The sequence below is a fragment of the Nyctereutes procyonoides genome, unplaced genomic scaffold (genome assembly GCF_905146905.1).
Source record: "Nyctereutes procyonoides isolate TBG_1078 unplaced genomic scaffold, NYPRO_anot_genome, whole genome shotgun sequence".
Lineage (NCBI taxonomy): Eukaryota > Metazoa > Chordata > Mammalia > Carnivora > Canidae > Nyctereutes > Nyctereutes procyonoides.
In genome coordinates this window covers 25984630-26010699 of record NW_026575121.1, presented here as the reverse complement: position 1 = coordinate 26010699, position 26070 = coordinate 25984630, and the positions used below count along the sequence as shown (strand labels likewise).

Sequence of the window (26070 nt, the reverse complement as noted above, 5' to 3'; positions counted from 1 at the left end):
GTCGCGGACGAGATGGAACATTAGACATGCAACCTAACGGCAGTAGCAGCAGCAGAAGCAGCAGATCATCTCCCTCTCCTTTTTCCTTTTCCGATCGCCACTTCTGCGTCCCCGGCTTCTCCTCTCCGGCCCTCGCATAGTTTTTTTTTTTTTTTTTTTTTTCTTCTTTTCTTTTCTCCCCCCCCCCCTTCTCCCCAGCCCCCGTCCCCCTCCCCCTCCCCGCCCTCCCCTCCTTTTCTCCCTCACTCGCCTTCCCTCTGCGTCTCGCGCTCTCGGAGTGTCTGCTCCGAGTTCCTGGTTGGATAATTTGGGTTAATACTAGTGAGTGAGGTTTTTGCGGCTTCAAAGGGTATTTCAAGTTTCCGGAGCTCCTCCCCTCTGCACCGTGTGACAACAACAACTCGTCCAGCCGGCAGCCTGCACTTTTCAGCTCATTTTCTCTCTGTCATTCCCCTCTCAATCTTTGATCAATGTACTTGCCGGGGAGAAACCGAGTCCTTCAAACCTCCTCCTTTTCACCTTCATCCTTAACTTTGTGCTAGAGCGGGACCCACACAACAACAGCAGACCCTCCCCGCCCCCGCCCCCCCCACCCCAAACCAGCCCCCGATCCCAGCCCCCGGGGAGGACTCGCATTTCGACTTGCGGGACACTTTTGTGCGTTTCTCTCCAAGAGCGCCGCTCGCGCTCGCCCCTCCTGCGCTCGCTCTTTCTCTCACCCTCACCTCCTTCTCTCCCCCCCTTTCTCTCCCTTTCTCCTCCTCGCTCTCCCCTGGAGTTGTTGTTGTTGTTGTTGTTGCCGCCCCTCTAGCTCCTTCTCGCCCCCTCCCCCCTTCTTCCCCCCTTTCCCCTCCCCGGGGTGTGTGGCAACTTTTCCTCTCGCTTCTCTCCCTCTTGTTCCCCTTCTATGTGACCATGGCAGTGCCGGCGGCTTTGATCCCTCCGACCCAGCTGGTCCCCCCTCAACCCCCGATCTCCACGTCTGCTTCCTCCTCCGGCACCACCACCTCCACCTCCTCGGCGACCTCGTCTCCGGCTCCGTCCATCGGGCCCCCGGCGTCCTCAGGGCCAACTCTGTTCCGGCCGGAGCCCATCGCTTCGGCGGCGGCGGCGGCGGCGGCGGCGGCGGCCACAGTCACCTCCACCGGCGGCGGCGGCGGCGGCGGCAACGGAGGCGGCGGCGGCGGCGGCGGCGGCAGCAACTGCAACCCCAGCCTGGCGACCGCGAGCAGCGGCGGCGGCGGCGGCGGCGGCGGCAGCGGCGGCGGCGGCGGCATTAGCGCTGGCGGCGGCGGCGCCTCCAGCACCCCCATCAACGCGAGCACCGGCAGCAGCAGCAGCAGCAGCAGTAGCAGCAGCAGCAGCAGCAGCAGCAGCAGCAGTACAGCAGCAGCAGCAGCAGCAGCTGCGGCCCCCTCCCCGGGAAACCCGTGTACTCGACCCCGTCCCCAGTGGAAAACACCCCTCAGAATAATGAGTGCAAAATGGTGGATCTGAGGGGGGCCAAAGTGGCTTCCTTCACGGTGGAGGGCTGCGAGCTGATCTGCCTGCCCCAGGCTTTCGACCTGTTCCTGAAGCACTTGGTGGGGGGCTTGCACACGGTCTACACCAAGCTGAAGCGGCTGGAGATCACGCCGGTGGTGTGCAACGTGGAACAGGTTCGCATCCTGAGGGGACTGGGCGCCATCCAGCCCGGAGTGAACCGCTGCAAACTCATCTCCAGGAAGGACTTCGAGACCCTCTACAATGACTGCACCAACGCAAGGTAAAGAGCGGGGGGCCCTTCCCTCGCGCCTCCCGCCTCCCGCCTCCCCTGCTGGCGCCGCGGGCTCCGCGCGCCCGCGAGCCGCGCGCCCCGGAGAGCGCGGCCCTCTGCTCCCTGTGCTCGAGGCTCGCCGGCCGCTCCCGACCCCCGGAGAAGTTGGCCCCTCACCCTGCCCAGACCTCGCTCTTCCGCCCGGTGCGCACCTCGCTCGCCTGGGCGCTGGGGCTCGGCTGCTGTGGGGCGCGGGAACCCCAAGCCTCGGGGCGGAGGGGGCGGCAAGGAGGAGGAAGGACGGTGCGTTGGCAGGAGCCACAGCCCCCTTTCCTGGGCCGCGCCGGCGTCCGCAGAGCCCCGCGCGCGCGGCGGCCCCGAGTGGGCGCGCCCCCTCCGGCCCCGGGCTCCACCGCGAGCCGAGGGGGGGCCCGGGCCGGGCTGGCCCCGGGGGCGGCGGGCGAGAGGTCGTGACCCTGACCGCCGGGGTCGGGCGCGGGAGGCCCGGCCGGGGAGCCGCGGGAGTGGGCCCCTCGGAGGTCGGGAGGGGGAAGACCTCGGAGGCCGAGAGGCCCGGGGCGATCCCGAGGGACCCGCGGGCAAGCTCAGCCCCAAAGCCCAGAAGGGAAGCCCGCTGAGGGGAGGGGTCTGTGTGCGCGCACGTGTGCGTGTGTCCGCGGGTGAGCTCGTGCAAAGGAGATGAAGGGGTACGTTAGCCCCGGGGCAGATGCGAGGGAGCCGGCAGGCTTCCTTCTGTGGGGGGAGGTGATCGAGCGCCTGGGACTCTTGCAAGCTGAGCTGGAGAGATGGGGAAGGAAGACTAAGGCGCACCTCTCTTTCTCTGTCTCTCTCTCCAAACTGTTTTCTTCTTCTTCTTCTTTCTTTTTCTTTTCTTCTTTATTTTATTATTATTATTATTATTATTTATTTTAAAGGTTAGTAGCTCAAGCAATGAGCAGGTGCAATGCAAGCATTGCGTTGGGATGTTCCGCAGACCTGAATACCTTGTGCCGTGGCTACCACCGCCCGGCAAAGCGCGCGAACCCTGGAGGCCCCGGGAGCCGGTGCCTGGCCGGACCGGTTTTATGCTAATGAACGATCACTGGGGGAGGATCTACCGAGAGGGGGCGGGAGTGGGGTAGCCTGTCAGTTTCGGGGTAGAAATGATCCTTCCACCCGCTTTCACAGTTCCGCCTTGTGCCCGGCTCGGAGCAGGGTTTTGGAAAAGTTGGGATGCCAGGAGATAGAGAGTAGAGAAAGTTAGACACCAGGAGCGGGCGCGTGGGAACTGCGCGCTAAATTGGCGCAGAGACTTCGGTACCCTCCAAATAAGTTTTAAGACTAGGAGGAGGAACAGAGTAGTACTCTCCTTAGGGTGTGAGCTGAGGTGGGAAGGAAATAGGGGTAGGGGGAGACCAGAAGGAAGCAGGGGTGAAAAAGCCCCAGCTTATTCCTTCCTTGGAAGACTTCAGGCTAGTGCCCCGGGAAGGCTGCAGGGCGAAAAGGACTCCCAACTCCGGCCCTGCAAATGTCCTATTCTGACCCAGCCAGAAACTCTTTTCTTTGTTGGTTTGCCATTCTTTGCATGTGGGCGTGGGTGTGGGTTTGGGTTTTGAACCTCCATTTCTGTTTTTTTTTTTTTTTTTTGGGTAAATGCTGAGAGCGCGTGCATGTGTGTGCGCGCGCGCACGTGCCCAAGAGTATGGACAGGTGGCAGTAAAGATTGAGGCGTAATCTTGATCGCTAAACGTCATTTACTGAGATAATTGGAGTCCTTGGACGTCCAGAAGATAAAATATTTGCCAGCAATCTATTGTTAAAACTACTGGAATCGGGGCAGAAAATTGTTAGAGTTGTTCTAAAGAATGCTAGTCAGAATTTGAAGCCAGTTCAGATGTGATTGTTATAAAATTTGTCTACCTATCCAGTAAATTGGTGAAGAGCTACTGTTTTTCTCTTTAGTAATCAAACCACTCTGCTCTTGAAATCTCTTTGTGTGTTTGTTACAGCCCATACTGTACTAGATAATTAATGACCATTTCACATAACACAAAAAAATTGCTAGAGAAAACTTCCTCCAGTGACAGCAACGTTATCATCAGTGTAAAGCAGGTAGTGTTGTGTCTCTTACAATTATTCCTTTGATTTTTTTTTTCCCTGAAATTTTTGCTTGGAGTTTGGGATTGAAGTCCTCACTCTATGGGTGGAGAATATTTTTAAAGTTATTAACAAAAAAAAAATGTTTTAATTACTGGTTTTCCCCTGAGTTTAACAATAGCTCTGGAGTTTAAACTTTCACAGGCAAGATAAGTTATATACAATAGAACTGTTTTATCCCTTCAAAAACATTTCATCAATACTCTAGTTATATTTCAATCACCTGGTCTTAATACTTTACAGTGAAGTATGTTATTCTAAAACTCAATTTCAGGTTATTTTTAAGTTAAATGTGGTAACTTTGTTGATTTACGCTTGCCTTTTGATCTTTTATCCACTACAAGGCTTACTCAAACCTATATACATGCAAATGCTGCAGTCATTAACCTCAGAAGATGTGTAATTGGAGATCTCTACCTAGGTTTTCCTAACTATGCCACTGACGAAAAAAAATAGAGAACTTATCCTTGAACTCCCTCTCACCAAAACATACTGTTTGCGTTATAATATATTACTATTTTTAGTGATCATTACAAGTGCCACTGTCTTATTTCTTAACCTTGAAAGCAATACCTACAATATTTTGCATTTTGAATTTACAGAACTGGAATTACTTTTTCCATTCAAATCCAGTTTACACCTTTGCAGTTAAGATCCTTTTCATTCACCTATGTATATTGATTTCTTTCATTCCGATTTCTTTCTCCTCTGGCTATTAAAGAGACTTTCTAAAGGAATAATTTATGCAGAAGATAAGACAAATTGAACAAAAAGGCAAACTATAGAAGACACTGTATATAGTGTGTGCAAGAAACATCAAATCTTAGCACTCTCATCTTTCTACAGGACGTATATCTAACCCTGATTCTTAATTGCATTTAGATACCAGAGAATCTGAGAAACCAAAATGATGTGAAAGAAAAAAAGGTTCATAAACTTGCTCAAAGTGGCTCAGTAAGTTGGTGACAAACCTTAGAGTGGATTTAATTTGCTTGGGGCTATTGCATCAGTATGCTATCTCTAAAAACTAGAATAAATGTTGAAGCCATCTGTCACTACCACAAGGAGATGAGACAGAGACTATCACCTGCTTGATGGTAAAGCTGAACGTAAGAGTCTGAAAAATGAGAGAAAATGTCAGGAAATATATTTAAAAGTTGTCAAAGGATAGAGTCTGACCTTGATCAGCTTCCTCGAGTTATTATTTTTAAACTAAACATTAGTTGCTTGAACTTGGCTCGTGCAACAGAGGTCACTTAATTAACTGGTAACCAGTAAACAACAACAACAAAAGAAAAGTAATTATGTACATGGTCAAGTCTGTGTTTGTATGAGTCAGTGGCTTGTTTGTAGATTTGGGTTGGGATTCAATTTTCTTTGAATTCAGGTAATAAAAAGTGACTGCTGTATTTTGTTATCTAAAATGTTTATTTTTAAAATATTGCCAGAGGGTGATTTTGTCTCAGAATCTTTCAAACCAGATTATGTTTTGGGTCTTACGTAGCCCTGGATTAGTGGAGTTATTTAACTTAAATGGAGTCCAGTTAGTTTTCATCGGACATTTTATATGCATATAGATATATTCACAAACAGTATTCTTTTGTCTTAAAAGTCAATACCATCCATAGACAGCAAACTAGAAGACTTTTCAAGTCTTTTTTGTCCAGTAGTAATATACGGATACAATTTTAGTATAAGAAATACAGAATATTTTCCAATTCTTGGCCCTGTTTTGTCAGGAGTTTTAATAAAGATGGCAAACTGAACCAGTCTATATTTATGAAACATTTCCTCCATTGCATGGTATTCAGTGGCACAGACTTATGCATTTCTGCACTGGTAACAGAAAGTTTCAACACAAATACAGATTTCGCTTCTAACAGTTAATTACAATACTTGGCACAGAAAAATTAAAAATTACTTCAAATGAAGAGAGACTATGCTTCTGAAGTTTTTGTATTACAATCAATTAATAGCTCCTATAAAGTCTAATGTTTCATTTTATAACATTTCCTAAAGAATATGACATAATTAGAAGAGAAAGGCCTAAAATATGAAAGTTTAAGTTGGGTTCCACCACTTATTTTTCTGTATACTTTTAAAATGCTGGTAAATTATAGTTTAACTACTAATATATAAACAAAATGTAAGATTTTGTTAGGCAAAACCTAAGATTTGCCTGGGTCAATCAAATTATACTGCATACTACAAATTCTTGAGTTATTTGGGTATTTTTCAAACCTGTTGTTTTCCTTAGAGTTAGTCTCCAATAATACACATAGTCATTATTGTAAAGAGTGCACAAGTTACGAAGATGGTTTACTTTCTGAACTCCACAGAGAAGTAGTTAATGCTCTGAGATACTTAATTTGATTTGCACATAGCATATTTTATTTCGGGAGGCTGCAAATATTATGTAAAATAGACTATTTTTTTCGAAACTCCGTTCCTTACATAAACTATTCGTATCACATTTAACACAGAATTTGTAAACCTTCATCTCATTAGTCCAAATCTGTTGTTATTTTTTGTTTAATCTACATTTCACGGAAGTTGCATATAAATTACTGACACCAATATTAGCCACTCTCTTTTTTGCCTCAGTACCTCCCCCAACCTCCTGAGATGTGACACCCAATATTGATTAAAGTCTTGGCTGGATTTGAGCATAAATCACTCTACTCTTTGGTGATTTACCATGTGTGATTCACCAGCATACGAAAACATAATATGCTTTATTGTTTCTCATTTGATGTTTTGTTTTTGGAATGTAAGTAGCATTTGTAAATTAGCTTAATGTGCAACCAAGTAGTTGCTATTTTAGGAGCAGTTTGTGCTTTGACTATCAATTAGTATTATTTTATCTTTCCAAGTTATTTTACTGAATTGTTTCATACAATTGCCTTTGTTAATCAAGTAAAATAATCATTTAAATTGCATTGTATTAGCAACATAGAACCCATGTATTGCAAAATACAAGAAATACAACTCTTGCAGGTTGTAAACTGTTTCCCTTTGAATCTTTGTTTGAAGAAATTAGTTCGAAGTAAGCCTTCTAAATAGGTACAGGTGAGTCTTCTGGATTTCACTAAACATTTTGATTTTAAGATTTTTGTTATTTGGTTCTTTAAAAAAGTTAGAGCTGGCCTGAATTTTATCTTTTAAGAATTTCATTTTCAGATTGTTCACCAGAGGGGAAGAAGGTCACATCAAGTTATAGAATGACAGGGAATGTAAAAAAGTTGATGTTACCTATTTGGGTATTTTAATATGTAATTAAGATAAAATTTTATCATTTTATGTTTGAATTGTTATAAGAATAGAATGACGCTACATGTACCATCTGCCATTCTTGTAACCACTGAGTTACTTCATTGTGATTGGTCGGTTATGTATATGCATACATACATGTGTAGTCTTGTTTAAATGCTACAGCTTAAAAATCCTAGCTAAGAATACATTAAAAATACACTTATATTTTTAGGCTTTGGCTGCATTAAGGGACCTCTTTTCCATTATATTTATGTTCAATAATTTATTTTTTAATGAAAAACACCCTGAATTAAAAGCCCACCAAATAGGGCTCAGATAAGTGTTAGATATTAAGGCTCTGATCTTCACATATATGTGTTTCAGGCATAGCAGAGGCTCTTTGAGCCCACATTGTGCTCAAATTCCTTTACTTTTCTTCTCACTTTGAAGTGTTTCCAGTCAAAAGTAATTTTTTTCTACAGTGACTGTCTTTCAGAGTAACTTTTAATTGTTGATACATGCCTTTCAGTATACGCCACAGTACAGAAATGACTTCATTCATATAGTGAGGTTAACTTACCAAGTTATTTCTTTGGAAAACAAGAATACTGAATTTAGTATATTTATATTTGGTCCAGTAATTATTCTTTACTAGATTAACTAGTGGTCATGTTATTTTGATGTACCTACTTACTTTGAAAGGATTCTAAGAATTTTTAGAGTGTGCGTATTACAGTTCATGATTATATTTAAATGTGCAAATGACTATGAACAGAATTTCTATCCATTCAGTATAAATTAGTCAATTAAGCGATCAGTGAAATCTTACTGTTTTTCAAAGTAATGATAGAATTAAAATTAGTTGAATAAAATAGCAGATAATTGCCCAGTTTATATATGTAGCCATATATTTTATATATATAAATATTTTATAATCTACATATGTTACATAAAATATCATATAAAGAAGATGACTCAAATCACTACTTGATCTAAAACCAGGAACCTTGAACCAAGTACACTTTAAATTTCTTGTGTATTCTGACTTGAATTTACTTTATATTCTAATTAACCCGTTTAAACAAATTCATTTGTAGGTTTTTCTAAATTGGATATTGAAGTGGCCAGTGACTGAATTTTGTTAAAGGTGTGGCCCTGTTGCTTTCTGATTCAAATTAGCTTGGAGCTGGGCCAGGATATCAAGCTGGGATTCTTTTACACGTTTAAATGTACGTGACTTGAGTGAAAGTTGTCAAAGACAACTTACTAAACTGGAAAACTCACTATATCATTATTTAATTGCTCTTACATTTTTGTACTTATAAGTATATTGAAAAGTCTAATACTATGTAGCACAGCAACACACTGAATAGCTACTTGCTTTAAAAAAAGTTTTAGAGAGCAGTGATTTAAAAAGGACAGCTTAGGTGAAGCATCTAAAACATATTATTATATAATAATATTATATATATAATATTATTATTATATAAGATGAAATAATACCTGGAATGCATTGCATGTTTTTAGCAGGAAGTCAAAACTATTTACTATGACCTGAAGAACATAAATGCAATTTAATGTAAGTAGACTTATAATAATCCTGCAGTGGATTTTGAAGGTAGTATATGTTTGACAAAAAAACAAATGAATATGCTTTTCAGGTATGATTTTCACAAAGCAATAATGAAATAGACAACTAAGTATTTTGGTTACTTTTGGTTAGTAACATTGAAAACTTGTGGAATGTTTCCTTTCCTTAGAATAAATGAATGGAGAGGTAAAGTATTAAAAAGTTACAGTGTAACTTATCTTTGAATTTATAAGCTATCAAACGATTCTAAATAATTAGACTGCTCTTTCAGTCACAGCAGGTAAAGTAATACTTTTCTACAAGGACAAACAAAACATATTCAGGAAAGAAAGGGTACTAGTTGAGAGGGAATTATTTTATGAAAGCACAGAGAGCATTTGCAGTGAATACTTGCTAATTCAACTTAAGGGATACTGGTCATTTCTTAGGGAAAGATAATGAAAATTAATCTCTAGAATATGTCAATCAAGGGATACTTTATTATATTCACATATCAAGCAAAGTATTTTGTTAAAATCTTAAACTGATTGTATTTTGAAATTTTATTAATGGCAACAGTAAATGAACTGTATTATTCATAGCCCTATATTATGTGTGAACAAAGCAAATCACTGAAAGTATAAAAATCTTTGAACCCATCACAGCTCTGCAAAAATATGCTGATATATCCAAAAGTGTTAATTCCCATTTTATATTTGAAATATCTTGGAAATAATACTTATTTCTTGAGTTAGGCAATTTGTCGTTTAATAGGGCCTTTGGATTTTAAATGAATAATTTAGAACACTTATAATTGTCCTATTACCAGTCACACATTTTATAATAAGATAGATGTCCTTGTGTATGCAACAAGTGTAAAATTTTTATCAGTGTTTTAGAGGTCTTTGTGGTGGATATCTTTGTTTCTATTAACCTTAGCCCATTTGTAGTCTACATTTTTATGTTTAAATAATTATAATATCTTTGTTAGAAAAGCTTTTACATATATGTATATATGTGTAGGTATTCTCTCTCTCTCTCTCACACACACACACACACACACACACGCACACACACACACAGACTTTTAAGACATAGGACTGGAGGCCAACCAACTCACCAAAAAATTGACTTTAATTTTATTTTCTGTAACCTCATGAAATATAAAATGACACTGAAAAAGAGATTCTACTGAACAACAGAAAATGTATTTAAAAATAATTCTAATTTTTAGAATGAAAAGAATGAAAGCATGAAAGAAGTAATTTATACTTAAATATTTTAAAATATAGTTATAATAAACAATGTTACATGGTTATTAGGACAGTGATTAAAAACTTACCTTAATTTTCCCATACTTTATGATAACTAAAATGTACTTTTAATTCTCTGTGGAAAATATTTATATCAGAATTATCTTACTTCTATGAAATAGATATTAAATTATTTGGTACTAGAATCTTACATTATGGAATAGTATTTAATGCTCTTGATGTCATTGCACCATTTCTATTATTAGTTTATTTCATTGCTGCTGGCACTTTGGAGCAAGCATATCCTTTAAAATCAGCGGATAAATGATATGAAAACAATTTCATAACTTAAAAAAAAGACTGCTCTTCTAAAAGCTTTGCCATCAATGAGATGAGTTAGGAATGAGGTCAATGGGTTAATCTGCAGGTCTACATAAGAAGATGTGTATTACCACTTCTTTCAGTGGACTGTAATTGTCTTTGAAAACACCTGATAGAGGTCCAGTTAAATTGAAATCAATTACTTTCTCAATCATTCCATGGCATTTGTCAAGTCTTACATCATTGGTGAAAGTGCAAGAATGCATACCTTTTTTTGTAAAGTAGAAAGGAGGTTATAAAACAGGGACTACTTTAAAAATTCTGCCTCCTCTAAAGCCTGTGGAATTAAAAAAAAAAAAAAAGCTTGCACATCATAAATGCAAAATGACATTTGGTCAGAAGTTCGTCTTTGCATCTTGTTATCTAAAAAGAAACATATTTCATACTACTTTTTTTTTTCATACTACTTTTTGCATTATCGGGAACGCATATCTATTTATAAGTAAGTGAAGATGATTTCAAAATATTTTATGACTTGTGAGCTCTGACACCTTTATTCTTACCCTCCAAGAACCCTCTGACAAGTGTGTATTATAACCAAAGATGAATATATGTCTGTTGTTCACGGACTTTTTTTCTTCACACCATTGATTGTACATGCAGATTTGAACTTGTAGCCAGCAACAGTGCTTCCATGCTTCAAATTGCCAAAAGACCCCCAGGGATAGAAACTTGACCTGCTTTTATGAAACCATAGAATTACATTTATACAAGTTACCCCATGGGAAAGGAATGAACTGATCCCAATTCAAACCTTAATATTGGAGCCTTCTGGGTCAGATTTGATTTTTCTTTCTGTTAACACCTGTTTGGCTACCAAATTTAGTAACTAGATATTTTTAGGAAATTTAAAAATTATCATTCATAAGTGACACTTCACAGGTAAGCCAAAGTGCCATCAAAATTTTACAGCTATTTAAGTTTTCACATAGGATTAAAGCACTACTTTTTAAAACAAAATATTTACCTTTTATTTTATTTTTGTTTTAAAGATTTTATTTATTTATTCATGAGAGACACAGAGAAAAAGAGAGGCAGAGACACAGGCAGAGACACAGGCTCCATGCAGGGAGCCTGACGTGGGACTCGATCCTGGATCTCCAGGACCACACCCTGGGCTGAAGGCGGCACTAAACCGCTGAGCCACCTGGGATGCCCAAAATATTTACCTTTTAAATATATATCCTAGATATCAGTAGTTTAAACATAAATTTATTTAATTGGACATTTACTTTGTACTTTTTATTAATTTCCTTCGACCAAAGAGTCAGCCTGAGTAGGGGAGGAAACTTTTTTTGGGAGTCATTTCCTTTGATAACACTTCAGAATAAGGAATTTTAATGGATATATTTAATTTTCTTAGACTCACATTTTGAAAGGTTATATTCTGTATGTTTTGTTGTTGTTGGACTATATGAAAGGGTTTCCAGAAAGCTGCTCTTGCTACTAATGGTAACAAATGAAGGTGGTCAGTGATAAATTGGGTACATAAAAGCTATTTCTATTTTAGTTACATGTACTTTAGTTATGGATGGCCTAAGTTGGAAAACTTACATTGATGTTAATCATGTGTTCGAAATAAAGAGGAATTTAGGTGTGTAATAGTTTGCTTAATCTCTAATTTTGGAACTAAGGTTAGCATGTTCCTTTCCCAGTTCAAAATTTAAAAGAATTTTAAAGGCTTTTCACTTCTTTTTACACTTAACATTGATAAAAATCATTTGGTTAATTGGTTATTTTCCTGCAAGAACCAAACATAAAAATTCCTAGTAAGAATGCTTATAATAAATCAATTCTTAGAGAAAAAACCTTGAAATTTCCAATGGAAACAATACCACTTGCCTTACTATAATAAGCCATGATCATCAAGAAGAAAATATTTAGAGTTTTAAACATGCATTGTTTTTTCCTTTTTCTTGGCTGGTATGTGGCAAAAAATCCTTGCTTTCACAAGCTAACATTTTTCTGCATTGTCTTCACACTTGAATGAAGCTGAAAAATTAAATCAATTATTTGGATGTTTCCTAAGATCACTTTGATGCCATATTTATAAAATATCAACATTTGATTAAATATTTAATTTGAAAGTTTGACCCAACTAGTTTGATGCTGATTTAACATGGCTCTTGCTCTTCACTTTCTCTTACTGTGATGAAAGGAAGGAAAGGAGGTAGATCACGTGACCCAGTCACATTATGCTGTTCTTAAAAAGAATCTAGTTCAGGAAAGGCAACCTATTCTGACTTTTGTAATGGTGATAATATGAAGTTTCTATGACCTTTTTTGTCTTCCAGTGGCACTTTGCTGCCCTCTTTCCAATAATGATTGATGGTATGCCACGTGAACTGCAAAAAAAAAAAAAAAATCACCTTAAAAAATCTTGCTATAAAATGCATGAAAGGAGAGATGGAAGTTTTATATTTTAGATAATTCTCTATGAGTGGAATAATCCTCAATATTGGTACAAGATTCTATGTCATACTTAACATAGGAAGCTTTTTAAACCAAACAAAATTTCGTCTTCTTAAATTACATCTTTGTCATCTAAATTATCCTCATAATAATCCTGTTATTTATTTATTTTTTTTGGTAGAAACTCTAGTGAAATTGTGCATGAAATTTACCTATAAACATCTAGCCAAAAACAGAACGGGTTTTTGAGCTGTTGAGATACAGATTGGATTCCCCAATTTCAACAGTGTGAAAATATAATATTTTAAAATGTATTTTGTTCCAAGTTTAGGATATAAAATTTAAAATGTATATTTGATCTGGAGTAACTTCTTAGCTCTTTCTTTTGGGGAGTAGGTTAAGTAAGGGCCCATGACAGGGATGCTGTTTGTTTTTCACAAAAGTTGTTTGTGATTTCAGGTACTCTTGGGAAATCTCTTGATCAGATTCACATCTGTTCCTGTCAAAGTGGGTGCTAAGATACCGGTCACCCAGCAACCATGTCCAAGAGGGAATTGGGCCGATAATAACTTCAAAAAGGAATGACAGATGCTAGATTAGGATGAAAGACAAAACGCATGAAAAATGAGCTTGTTAGAATCAAAAATTTGTTCAAGCACCTTTATGCAAATTAAATGAATATTGAATATTTGCATGCAGTAATTTCTACTTTTTCATTTCACTGAAAAGAAAAGAATAGTGCATTTAAACTCACAAATGTGATTTCTTTCTTTTGTACTAATCAACATACAAAGCAGAATCTCTTTTTAAAAAATCAGATTAGCCACCTGGGTTCTTATAGCTCTGCTAAGGATGTTACAGTGTTTTTCTTATAACAATGGTACTCTTTGGGACAACTTAGTTTATCTCATTGTTTTCGTAATAAACAGTCTTGTGTGAATTACGATTATTTTAGTTGAATTTAAATCCATTTCTTGAGAAAGCATTTCAAAAGTAAGCTTATCCTATTGTCCTTGAAATTGGTTAATGTACATTAATAAAAGATCACTCAAGATGTGTCCTCACTAAAAACACAGGCTTCTCAATGACTGGTTAAATAACAATGCATTAAAGTAAAGCAGGGTAGCATCTCCGAAATGAAAAGTAGACAGAAAGATCTCTTCAACATTTAAGATGATTTTTGATACATTACTAGTTTTTCTATTGAATTGTTCACATACTAATCAGAATTTAGAAGGGCCTGATAAAGTGTAGTGATTGAGAGAGGTTTCTGAGTCTTGGTTTAGTAATGTCTAATGTGGTCACGTAGAGAAATTGATTTTCTTCAGAAATTAATTAATTTTTCATATCGCCCTAAGCTGCAGTTAAAAAGAGTGCATACTTGTCTGTTTTTTCCAGAAATATTGCCTAATCATATTAATACCATTGCCCCAAGGATGAAAAGATAATTGTACAAATGCATTTGGAAATATGTATCACTGAGTATTTATGATTAAATTATGCAAATGACCCAGCTCTCATCCTTTCCAGACCCAGATTGTCTAATTAGGATTGATATGCTGAATAGATGTTCCAGAATTTGAATACAAGCATGTCCAAGGAGCAGAAAATTGGAAATGACAAGGCTGAAATCCAAAGAAAAGTGTCTTTCGTTTCTATACTTTGTTAATGTGCTGTTAGCAGTTGAAGGTTTTTTCCGTCCCTTTGGCTATTTTGTGACTCATATGTCCTATTAGAAACAAGTATGTAAAGTGAATTGAACTTCAGCAAATAGCGTTTCATTTTTGTTTGGTGCTTATTTAAAAATAACAATCCCCTGGCCATTCAAAGAGAACATCACTATGAAGTTGCTTCCAACAATGGAAACTTGCCCATAACGGAGCGACTTTTTAAAAAACTTCCTCTGAAGTTTCTTGGTATCATAACTTTATTTCAAAGCTAGCTCTCCAAACTTGATGGTATACCAGCCAATGCAGTATTTCCTAGGATACACTTTCTTGAATCCACGGTCCATCTCTTCATTCATTTATTTGCTTACTTAAATACCTATCTTTTTATATTTGAAGGAAACCGTTGAAGCAACAGTTCTGATTATGAACAAAATTAAAAAGCACAGCACTTTAAACATAACAGTGTTTGAATTTGAGATCCTCAGCAGGCTTTCTCTCTCATTGATGACATTCATTCATCTTAGACGGAGGGGTGGCCGTGAGGGGCTAGCAAGGGCCTGAAGTGTCAGGGCTTCGGCCTTTGTTAAGCAGCAGGGTAGTCACTGCCTCTGAACTGGCCTGGCTCCTGCTTTCCATCTGCAAGATGATGGATTGCTATGTTTAATACATTTCAGCTTTTGTCTGTCATAGTGTGGACAGACAGTACTATCAGTGATTTCAACAGTGATTAGGGAACCGTTTCAAACCACTCCTATTGGCCAGACAGCTTCCAGGAATGTCTGATGAAACACACTCATTGGCACTCTCACCATGTAAATGTGTAGCTTAACTAGGCAGAGATTGTACACGCGCTGTTTGAACCAGTGCAGAACCCACAGAGAATTTTACTAGATTACATACCTACTTTAGAACAAAATTACAGGAGACAATATTATAAGAACATTTTGGGTCTCCAGCTAAACTATTCATCCCCAGTGGTCCCAACTTCTCTTAAGTTTGAATTCTTTAAATAGTAACAGCATGTGCTTAATGGCAAGACTATATTCTGTCGACTATGATGTCAGTTGTTGTTATCCCCATCATATTGAGCTGTTTAGCTGTATTGGGAGGGGAGAATGTGAGGACTATGTTAAAGCAGTAAGACATGACATGGCATGTGCTATGCTGGGATTTGTTGAGCTGTGGGTGCTTTGTGTTTCACAAGTACAAAGAGTGAATGATTTCAACAACCAGAAAGCCACTATGTACCAGCTCAATATTTTCCCTTGAGTGTCTTATTCTATTTATAACACTGGTGCTAAGAAAATACAATTAACTAAAGGAAAAGAAAATATTCTGTTAAGCCATTAGTAACATAAGCAAGGTTTTATTTGGAGAATTGGACTTATATCTAAATAAATTGAATTTTACTAATTTTATTATAACATACTAAATGTAATGTAATTTATAATGTAAATTCTTAAATGCGTTATAAACATGGAGTTTTAATTCTCTTAACAAATAGATAATTATCAAATACTAATCCAGCCATGGTTTTGAAACAAAAATCTAAATCAAGAGAAGCCACTTGCTTTCAACAATTGCTTTTAATAGGGAAGATGAAAGAAAAAGTTTGATAGTTAATAGCAAAGATCCAATGAAAATAAGAAGTCCAGATCCCAGATTGTATTTTCCTTTACTGATTCGGTTCTTATACTGAAAAATTTTCACCTGAGATCCTTTTAGTAAAGGTTTCTCGTTTTGAATATGTGATTGCAAATATGCAAACACACATATCACACCACAAAAACACACATACACACACACCAGTTCAATAGCTAAATGTGTTGGCATTTTAGCATTGCTGATTTAGTAATAAGGACAGGTGGTGCTCTATCTCCTGGGAGAGTTATAAAAACATTCATATATTTTGCAAATTATTTTGTTCTTTGTTTTGTTTTAAGCCTTGTTTTATTGAAACAATGTTCAGCTTAAAAATTGTGCATTCATTCAGTATATTCTAATGGAGTCATTTGTCAAAGTTAATCAAAGGGAGAGTTCATAGTATACTTTTGTTAGAAATTACATCACTGGGTTTAAGTAAATCTAGATTTCTTAATCAAACTATCCACAATTTATATAGCACATATGTAGTGAAATAATATACTACCCCTTAACATTTTTGTACTGCATAATCATGCTAGCATGTGGCTGTCAAATCTTTAGTTGTAGAGTATTGCACATTCATTTACTGCATCCATAGCGTGGGTGGGGGGCAGGCAGGGAAGTGGCAAAATGCTTATTCTTTTAGAAAAAGATGAGGTATAGGGGGCAGCTATTATCCTATGAAATCACTGTGATGTGAGGAATCTCTATTGAGTCAAAGGCAAATGCATGGTTGAGACTACTGGAGTTAAGATCCCTGGCTTTGAGCTCTCAGCAGCAGAATGAATGGAAGGAAGATGAGGTGTTGAGTAAATACTCTGTTCTAAAGTAGAACTGACTCGTGGAATGGCCCTACATTAACCTCCTACATTCCTTCCCTTAACTATTTGTTAATAAATTTTAAGGAGGTCAGTAGAGACTTAAGATAAAGGACCTGGCTAGGGGATAGACCTTAAAGAGAAGAAGGGAAGTTTGTACCATATATAAGTTATAGACATTTCCCCATAAAATATTATAGAAAATATAACTTTGCAAATTAATTGACACATGTATTTTACCCATAAGTGAATCTTTCTGGGCTATTCAGAATTGGATATTATGTAACATTGGGAGTATAATTATGTGTACGTGTGTGTGCACGTGCGTGCACATATCCACATGTACACGATAGGTTGCCAACCCTTGTTATACACGTTGTTGGTCTTATGTTTAGTTAAACACCATAATTACAAGGTAATACAAGTCATTTGTCTTACTGTGGTTAAATAAAGAAAGAAATGTGTGCTAGAAATGAAATGAATGAGTTTCTCATGAAGCTAAGTGAACAAGTGTGCCGTCTGCAAATGTCTCAGAGTGAAGGAATATTAGAATCCCCTTTATTTTTTTTTTAAATTTTTTTATTTATGATAGTCACAGAGAGAGAGAGAGGCAGAGACACAGGCAGAGGGAGAAGCAGGTTCCATGCACCGGGAGCCCGACGTGGGACTCGATCCCGGGTCTCCAGGACCGCGCCCTGGGCCAAAGGCAGGCGCCAAACCGCTGCGCCACCCAGGGATCCCCTAGAATCCCCTTTAATCTATCCATCCACCTGTAAGCCATGGTGTGAGCTCACTGGCTTCTGCAGGCGTGCACAGCAGCCCTAGTCTTAGCTATTACTGTTTGGTAGATCTATAGATTGGGAGAAATAAGGAGTCAGGCCAGCAGGTTCAACTTCTTATTTCTCAGTAGCTTCCTATAATGATTCCACCTCTAATGAGGTGAATTACTACTGCATGAAAAAGGAGAAAAAAAGGGTTTTGGCCATCTTAGCTAATAAATCACATTGACTGCATGGCTGATCAGATCAATTGTGCATAAATCAGTGCCTTAAAGAGTCTTAAACTAAGATTCTACCAAAGACCAATCGATCTACTGGCTTGTGTAATGGTATGGTCTCTTGCCCATAGCAAACTGAACAGGAGTCCACAATACTGAGACTGTTAATATACTGTCAGATGTTGAAATGAATGTTTTCAGATCGCAGCAGCATGGCTGAGACAAGTAAAACAGTTGTGACTGTGTTGAGTCAACTGAGAGATGCATTTTTGTCTTCTCTAGCTCACTTTTGTTAGGTTAGCAAGAAAATTTAATTCTCAAGACATAAGAAAATTCCATTCTGAAGGCTATATTAGCACACATAATTTGGGAGAATTGTTTCCCACAAAATATTATATTATTTCCAAAAGAAATTATCATGAGAATCCAAGAGAAATATTCCATTACCACAATAGATGTAGATTTGAGATTTACTCATCTTTAGACAACTTGTTAAGTCAGGAAACTTGATTTCAAATTCTGGTGGTATCAATTACTTTCTGGGATATGTTGGATTAGTCAACTAGAACCTCCATATTGTCAATGTAAAATAGGGGTAATGAAGAGAACTTTTCTATTTATCTCAAAAGAAGATTGTGAGAATAGGAATGTGATAATAGTTATTTGAAAGCACTTCAGAAATGATAAGGTACTTTTTAAGAGTTGTTATCTCTTTAGAATTCTGTTACCTTTTTATTGAGATATAATCTACATATAATATTCTATAAGTTTAAAGTCTACAATTATATACTTCAAAGTTGCTAAGATACTAGATTTTAAATGTTCTCACACAATTATGTTTTTAAACTCTTTTTACCAGAATAGCTTACAAAAGCATAAAGAAAATTCTACTTTGTTCTTGCTATCATACTTTTCACCTCTTTTTAAGGAACAGTGAAATAATAACAAAACAAAGAATTTGTGAATTTTTAAAAATTACAGTCTTTTCATAAATATAATGTTTATTAAAATTTCTATTGGTTGGCATTGACTTTCAGATAGCTGTTAACATGATTAACCATTTTGAATAATGGTTAACATGGTTAAATCTTTGAACAGCAAGAAAAGGCAAAATATAGCCATAGCATATGAAAGGATAACTTAACTTTATTTTGTAGAGAATTATATTCAATATCTATAGTAACTGCCATGCAGTTCTCTAAGAAAGCAGTCATTCCAAAGGAGCTTAATTTTTTTTTTCTTTTTCCTTATGCTGAAGCAGGTACTATTGAAACTTTGACTTCTTTTTAATTTGGCTAGAGCATTCTATTATTGTTAAGGCTCTAGGATTTTCTTAAACTACATGTGTAATTTATAATTATTCTTCACCAAACATTGCAAAATCCCTCAAATGATTATTTTCTGTAGTCACTTGTTTTGAAAATAAATTTGGGATAGACATTCAAGCATCTTAACATAAAATTTGGTTTCTGCCAAATATTCTGTGAACTCATCAATATAATATAATGTTCCCTGTTTCCGAATACCATTGTTCTGCTTTTGTTTGTAGATTTATGACAATGTCTTGACATTTTTGTAAATTATGTAACACACATTGTTTCTCCCTTGTTATATTGTGAAATTTAGTAGGTTGTTGAAATTGGATCTGATTGATTTTCTCCTTGGCATTTGTCTACGAAAGCATTTCATGTCTAAAATTCATGAAAGGAGGAGAAATCCAGGTGGATTTCTTTTGCTGCATTTTCCTTTATGTAGCCAAAATTTTAAAATATTTGCAAACAACTATTAACAGTTTTAAATGTAAGTATAGACGTTTTTGCTGATAGAGGATGGTCTGGCTATTTCTTGAACTCCTTAATTAACTTAAAACTTAAGTAAGTTTAATTTCTGGTGAATAATAATTACCTCCTTGGGATTATTATAGAGGATTATGTTGCATCCATTGTTGTTAAAACTCTCAGGTATCTTTTGTTGTATAGTAGGCACTCATTAGAAGTGTAATTGACTTTTTAAAATAATTTTTGTTTGCATATTACTGAATTATAATAAAATATTATGAGATTTTTTATTTTAGAGCATTTTGATTATGATCAAGAAATTAAAGCATGAACAGAAATGTTTTAAGGTTTTATGTATGAATAAAAAAACACAATAAAAGTGTAGTTAACATTAGTTCTTAAATATAGTACAAGGTATCTTTACTTCCTAAATGTATCCCATGTTCTTGTAGAATGTAAAGCACTCATATTTAAACTTTGTATATGTTACACACATAATTTCATAAGATTGAGATTTTATCTTTATCTCAATTATTATTAATTAATGTTTATTAGATTAATTATGAAAGGTCACCAAATACATAATTTTTGAAGTACTTAAAACTCTAATTGAGTGGCTGGACCAAAAATAAGAGTATAGATAGCTGCCATTTAAAACACCACCAAGATGACAATTATAACTACTATTATTTGTGATTATCATTTGTTAGAAGTAAATGTTTTCGGTATGATATCTCTTGCTGTTTCACTCCCTATAGTAGCCACAAGAGGCAGGTTCTATCTGGTTTTAAAGAATGATAAGAACACCGAGGATCAGAGCAGTTAATTAACTTGCCCATGATTATACAGCTAGTGCATAGCAATTAAATGGAATAGAAGTGAAGCAATTTAATTTTAGAATTGTATTTTCTATGTTGTATTTTTCTATCCGAGTAATAGTTAACTTATGACTGTAATATAGATTATATTTGAAGATTATAGATTATTTGGAAAAAAATAGTGATATACACATTTCTTAAAACTATTCAAGATGTATATGTGTGCTCTGTGTCAGTAGCAATTTAACAATTTTATAGAATATTTCAATGTTGTTTATAATTCTAAGATTTTTAGAAACATTTTTACATTGAAGATGTAGAGCAAGCTAGTCATGATTTATTTCTTTATGAGAAATGCAGAAGTGACATTAAGTTTTATATCCATTAGCATTGTAGATTAATTTTCATCATTTCTTTAACGAAGAGATGGAAACCTATTGTATGCTCTTCCAAGTACAAAAGTATATTTTACTCCCTTTTTATTTCTTCAATCTCGTTACAACGTATTTTTAAATTCTTGAGTTTATTATCATCAAAGGGAACCTTATTTACCAAATAACAAACCAGAGAGTAAGGTCAAATTTTACTGATAAGATAAATTTTAACACAATTACAGTATTAATTTATTAAACTAATTCATGCCTTCAGATCAATGGTTATTGGTGGGGAGAAAGAAGTGTATAAGAATTGGGTCATAACCAATTATAATTCCAGTTCTTTCCTGACAGTTAGTAATTCACCCTCTATTCCTGTTTTACAGTTCCATTGAGTACTATTGTGAGAGTAAACTACTTCTATTACTTAAAGGTTATCATTCCGAGTAGTTATATATAGGTTATTTTTAGAAGCTTGAAATTCATTCATCTGAGCATATGGTTGGGATTTAAACTTTAGTTGTGTAGTACAAAAGCCTACTATAGGCAGAGTTTGTACCAATAACTTTCTGGTTTTTAAACTGGAAAGTAGCCATGGAAAGTTTGGGGTTGGGTCTTTTTTCCTTCACATGTTTTTTGGAATAAGCTTCATCATTCGATCTCAATTACCCACCTGGATGCCTTCTTCCGTCCAGGTAGTTTGCTATTCTTTTTGATCTTTAGATCTTTTTTTTTTTTTTTTCTGCAGCAGAAAAGGTACTTTGATATTTTGGCATCCTCATACTCCATCAGAAGAACTTGTTTATCAGATTGGCACATTTCTGTGATGTGCAAATTCTTTGGTAGATAGGGTATGTGCGTCACTTTGCTTGTTTTTGTTTATTCACTTTAATCAAGTGTGGGAAATAATGTTTTTTTTACCAGGTAATTATTATGTGTGGAAAATGATGGAACTCTTGTTCTAGGATATCTACAGTTAAGGTAAGGAATTAATTGTGGTAGAGCTAAATATGTTGAATTTTTCTCTTAATGTTCAGTGTCCCATCAAAGTCTTGCATGTTGATATATTGCATAAATCAAGACAAAAGGGTATCATTTATCACTAATTCAAAAGAGAAGGTATAGTGTTTATATATAATATTTAGCAGCTATTGCTGTATTTTTAAAGGTTGTTTGCTGAATTCCATCAACTGCATGTTGAAAAATTGGCATGTGCATTGATGTTACTAAAGATGTTGCTGAATTAATCAGTGGACTAATTACAGTGCCTTTCCTTTGCTGCCCTTTTACTCCTCTCTTGGTTGCCTGTCCAGGGTCATTCGAAATGTTTACTCACACCTTATGTTATTTCAAACTAACAGTATTATGTGAAAGAAGTAAATTCATTGAAAACCTTAGTAGTTCTGCTTCAGAGTGATAATTTGAGGGGCATGTGGGTGGTGCAGTCGGTTAAGCATCTGATTCTTGGTTTTGGCTCAGGCTGTGACCTCAAGGTTGTGGGACTGAGCTTTGAGTCAGGCTCCATGCCCAGCACAGAGTCTGCTTAAGATTCTCCCTCTGCCCCTCCCCACAAATAAGTAAATACATCTTTTTAAAATGATGGTTTTAAACACACTCGAATCACTCAGCTTTAAGTTCTATTTACTCATGCTCTTGCGACTTTCAAACCTACTTCTTCTTTTGTAACTTGTAGTGCTAAGATCCAGGTGAGGGACTTTTCAGTGAAAAGACAAGGATGTGCTGAAGGAAGCACGCCATTTTCACTTCCTCTAGAGATTCTTGTTTTTAAGATCTAGTTTTGTCCTTTTTCTCCTATGAAGTTCGATTCTTTGCATTTATGACTTACCCAGGACAACAGTTGTACGACTTTGCAAACAGTATTCTCATTTAAATGTTTATAAGGAATAAATGTACCAGGTTTAAGCAACAGGCAAAGCTGCCTATAACTTTCACAATACATGTATCTTCCTAAATGACCCTGATTTTCATTGGTTCAATATGCTGTCTCATCCAGGAGCACTGCAATTGGGAATTGGTGCATAGTATATTGAAACTGAACTTTATCTTCACTTGTATGTGTCTAATGAATAAAAGTTTCCTGAGGAAATGTAAATTTCATTGTATTGTGGCAAATTTGAAATTTAGAATACTATTGTTTTTCAGAATCTAATGGAGTCCTAAAAGCATAATGCCTATTCTTTAAATCACTTTCAGATAATGTAGGATGGTTAAAAAGGAGCCATACACATGTTTATAGTGTAGCAGGTTTAATATCAGAATGATAGAAGTGCTTCTAGTCCACTAACTATGAAATGTTATTGAACATTAAGGATTCCTTTAAATGAGTTATGTCTCATTTGAACACTCACCTTGTTAGCCAGTGTTCTAAGGAGACACCCAAAAGTCTTCAACAAGTCAGAATAGATAGATAGCTTTTGATTGGGAGATCATTTTTCAGCCTTTTATCAACCTTGTTGAGTAAACTGTAAGAGAAATACTTTAAAATTTAATTTTGAATATGGGTGAGTATGTGCAAAGTATCTCTTGTTTTGTGCGTTGTATTTTTCTCATCTCCACCAACAATTCTTCATAATCCTTTAATTCTTTATCATCTTACTTCTAAGTCTCTTTGGAATTCATGGTCTTCCTCTACCTCTCACATTACTCCACCATCAGCATCCTCTACACAATTTGCACCATGGAATGGTTTCTCCTCTTCTGTGATCCATATCATTTTTTGTGCATTTACTCCAGACACTAACCTGAGTACACATCTTATTTCACGTAATCCTCATAACAGACCTATTTCCCTTTTACAGAGAAAGGTGCTGAGTTACAGAGAAGTTACATAAATCACCCAAGGCAAGGGTGGGAAATGGAGTTGACCTCAGAACCTACACTCTCTACTCCTACACTGCACTCCTACCCTGGAATGGTGCAAAAACTCACTTGAGCTTTAGTTTTCTCACTTGTCAGGAGAAAGTCTAACACCTACCCAGCAAGATGGGGATTTAAGAAGAGGAGATTAAAAAAATGAAAATTAAATGTCCTAGAAATTATAAACTACATAGAGGTTTAGTAGGAATTCAACAAAAGTCCCTCACTGTTTTCCTTTCCCCTGTGTGCCAGGTCATACTAGGGAATGAAAAGTCAAGAATTAACACCTACAGTTATTCAGCTGAAAAAAAACCGTGGTGTCCAGCTTCCTGGTGCCAGTTCTACAGTGACCTTTGAAAGCTATAGATTGGTTTCCCATTACTGGACAGTTCAGTCCTACTCAGCAGCAATACTTGTGTGTCTCCAATGTCACAAACAGATATGTTTGTCTAAGTGAGACAACCGCCATCCAGAGCAGACCCTGGGCTGGCAGGTGTAACTAAATTTAATTTTCACCAACATTTCACAGCTTATTCATGGTGAGAAGTGCTTCCATTCAAGCATCCTTCCAATGGACTAAGAAAAATGGGCATATTCTAACATGGCCTGAAAGCTTAAACTATTGAGTTTTGCTAGAAATAAAATTCAAGAAGAAATTGCTTCCTCATTAGAAAACAGAATTATAGTTTTAACGATCTATTTTGAGTTGCTGCACTGTACATATAAATATTAAATTATTATATTATTGCTGTTAGAAACCTGTGAGGAAAATAGTGCAGTATATACAAGGCAGATTTGCAGGACAATGAAGAGATAAATGCAATCGTTTAATATTTCCAAACATTTTCTAGTTAAAATCTTGTGATTTCAGGGCATCCACATATTTTGGGTTTCAGGAAACATTATGACTCTCTGGAAAATGAAGGCCCTCCTTATAATCCTTATAGGCTTCTAAAACAGACTGTAAACTATTGCTTTGGGCATATAGAGCAACTGTGCCTCCAAAATCTAGACATGGGCGAAGATTTTTGCCTGTTCTCCCTTAATTTTACACATGCTCTTTATCTTTTTTAAGACAGAAAGAAAAGTGATAAACTCTTCCTTCAAGTCTATAAATCACATCTCTCTTGAAATCCAAGCATAAAGACATGAACATGAAGAAAATTAGAATCAAATTTATCTGCTCAGATATTGGTATGGCCTTTAGAACTTTACTGTGTTCTTTTTACATACTTTATTGGCTTGCTCTACTTTCATTTTATCCATTTCTTCTCTTGTTATTCATTTTGCATCTTTTATTCTTCTTTATCCTAATTTGGTTGTATTAGCAAAGGATACATCTATATTAGTGAATTTAAGGCTTCTGAAAATAAAATAAACAGACATAAATGTGCAAATGTCTAGAAAGACAATTAAAAAATAAAGACTCATCATTTCCAGGGATTATAGACTGGCCTGGCTAGAGGTTGTGATATACTTGTTAATCAGGGATGGAAAGTTGGGTGGCAAATATAGACTCTGGCAAGCTCAGGAAGGTCCCTACTTGATTCAGGACTTTGAATGTTATATGGCAATGATGAAAAATCATTGGAAGATGTATTTCTATTGAAAGATTCTTAATTGGAGAAATGATATAATTGGATTGTGTTTTGGATAGAGAATACTGTGATGCTTAGAAGGGAACTAGAAACATTTTAAACTAGAGACTATTACAATAATCCAGTTTGAAATAACTAAGGCTTAAGTTTAAGGCAGCTGTAGTGGAGATTGAGGGAGGGAAAAAAGATAAAAGAGAAATTAAGTTAAAGCAGATTTAGTAAGATGTTTGGAGAAAGAGAAGTGAGTTAAGATTAACTCTCTAATGTTTGATGAACAGTGTTGTGAGGCACAAGACCATGAAGAGCAGAAGTTTTTGGTGAATATAAGTAATTCCATTTTGAAGGCTTTGAGTTCTAGGTCTTTTGAATTATCCAGGTGACGTCAGACCATGTTTCTGGGATTCAAGGGAAAAATGAGGAAAGGAGCCAAAGATTTGGGCATGAACTTTTGAAGAAATTTTGAGATGAGATTTAGGAGCTGCAGATTGTGGTCATAAAATAATGAAGGGGATTTTTCAGAAGGATTGGATAATTACTCTATGAATTGACAGTATTTTAATAGTTTTTTCTATGGCATTAAAAACACTTTTTATGTCTTCTGCATTCAAATAATTCTTTGAAAACCACATATCAAGTTTTAAAAGAAAAAATATTCTTAACTTCCAGAGGTCAAATATTTTTCCATTATGAATTATTCAAAGTTAAATGGAAGTCA

At 36.8% G+C, this 26070-nt stretch overlaps 1 protein-coding gene across 1 annotated transcript in view; it reads left to right on the top strand.

The window, feature by feature from the left end:
* Positions 1-590: 590 nt before the first annotated feature.
* DACH1 (dachshund family transcription factor 1) overlaps positions 591-26070 on the top strand; it is a 425270-nt gene continuing 399790 nt past the window's right edge. Inside the window, 2 exon segments of the mRNA XM_055335915.1 lie at positions 591-1383; positions 1386-1765. Of these exon segments, the coding sequence (XP_055191890.1) occupies positions 916-1383; positions 1386-1765 (848 nt within the window). The 5' untranslated portion in view covers positions 591-915.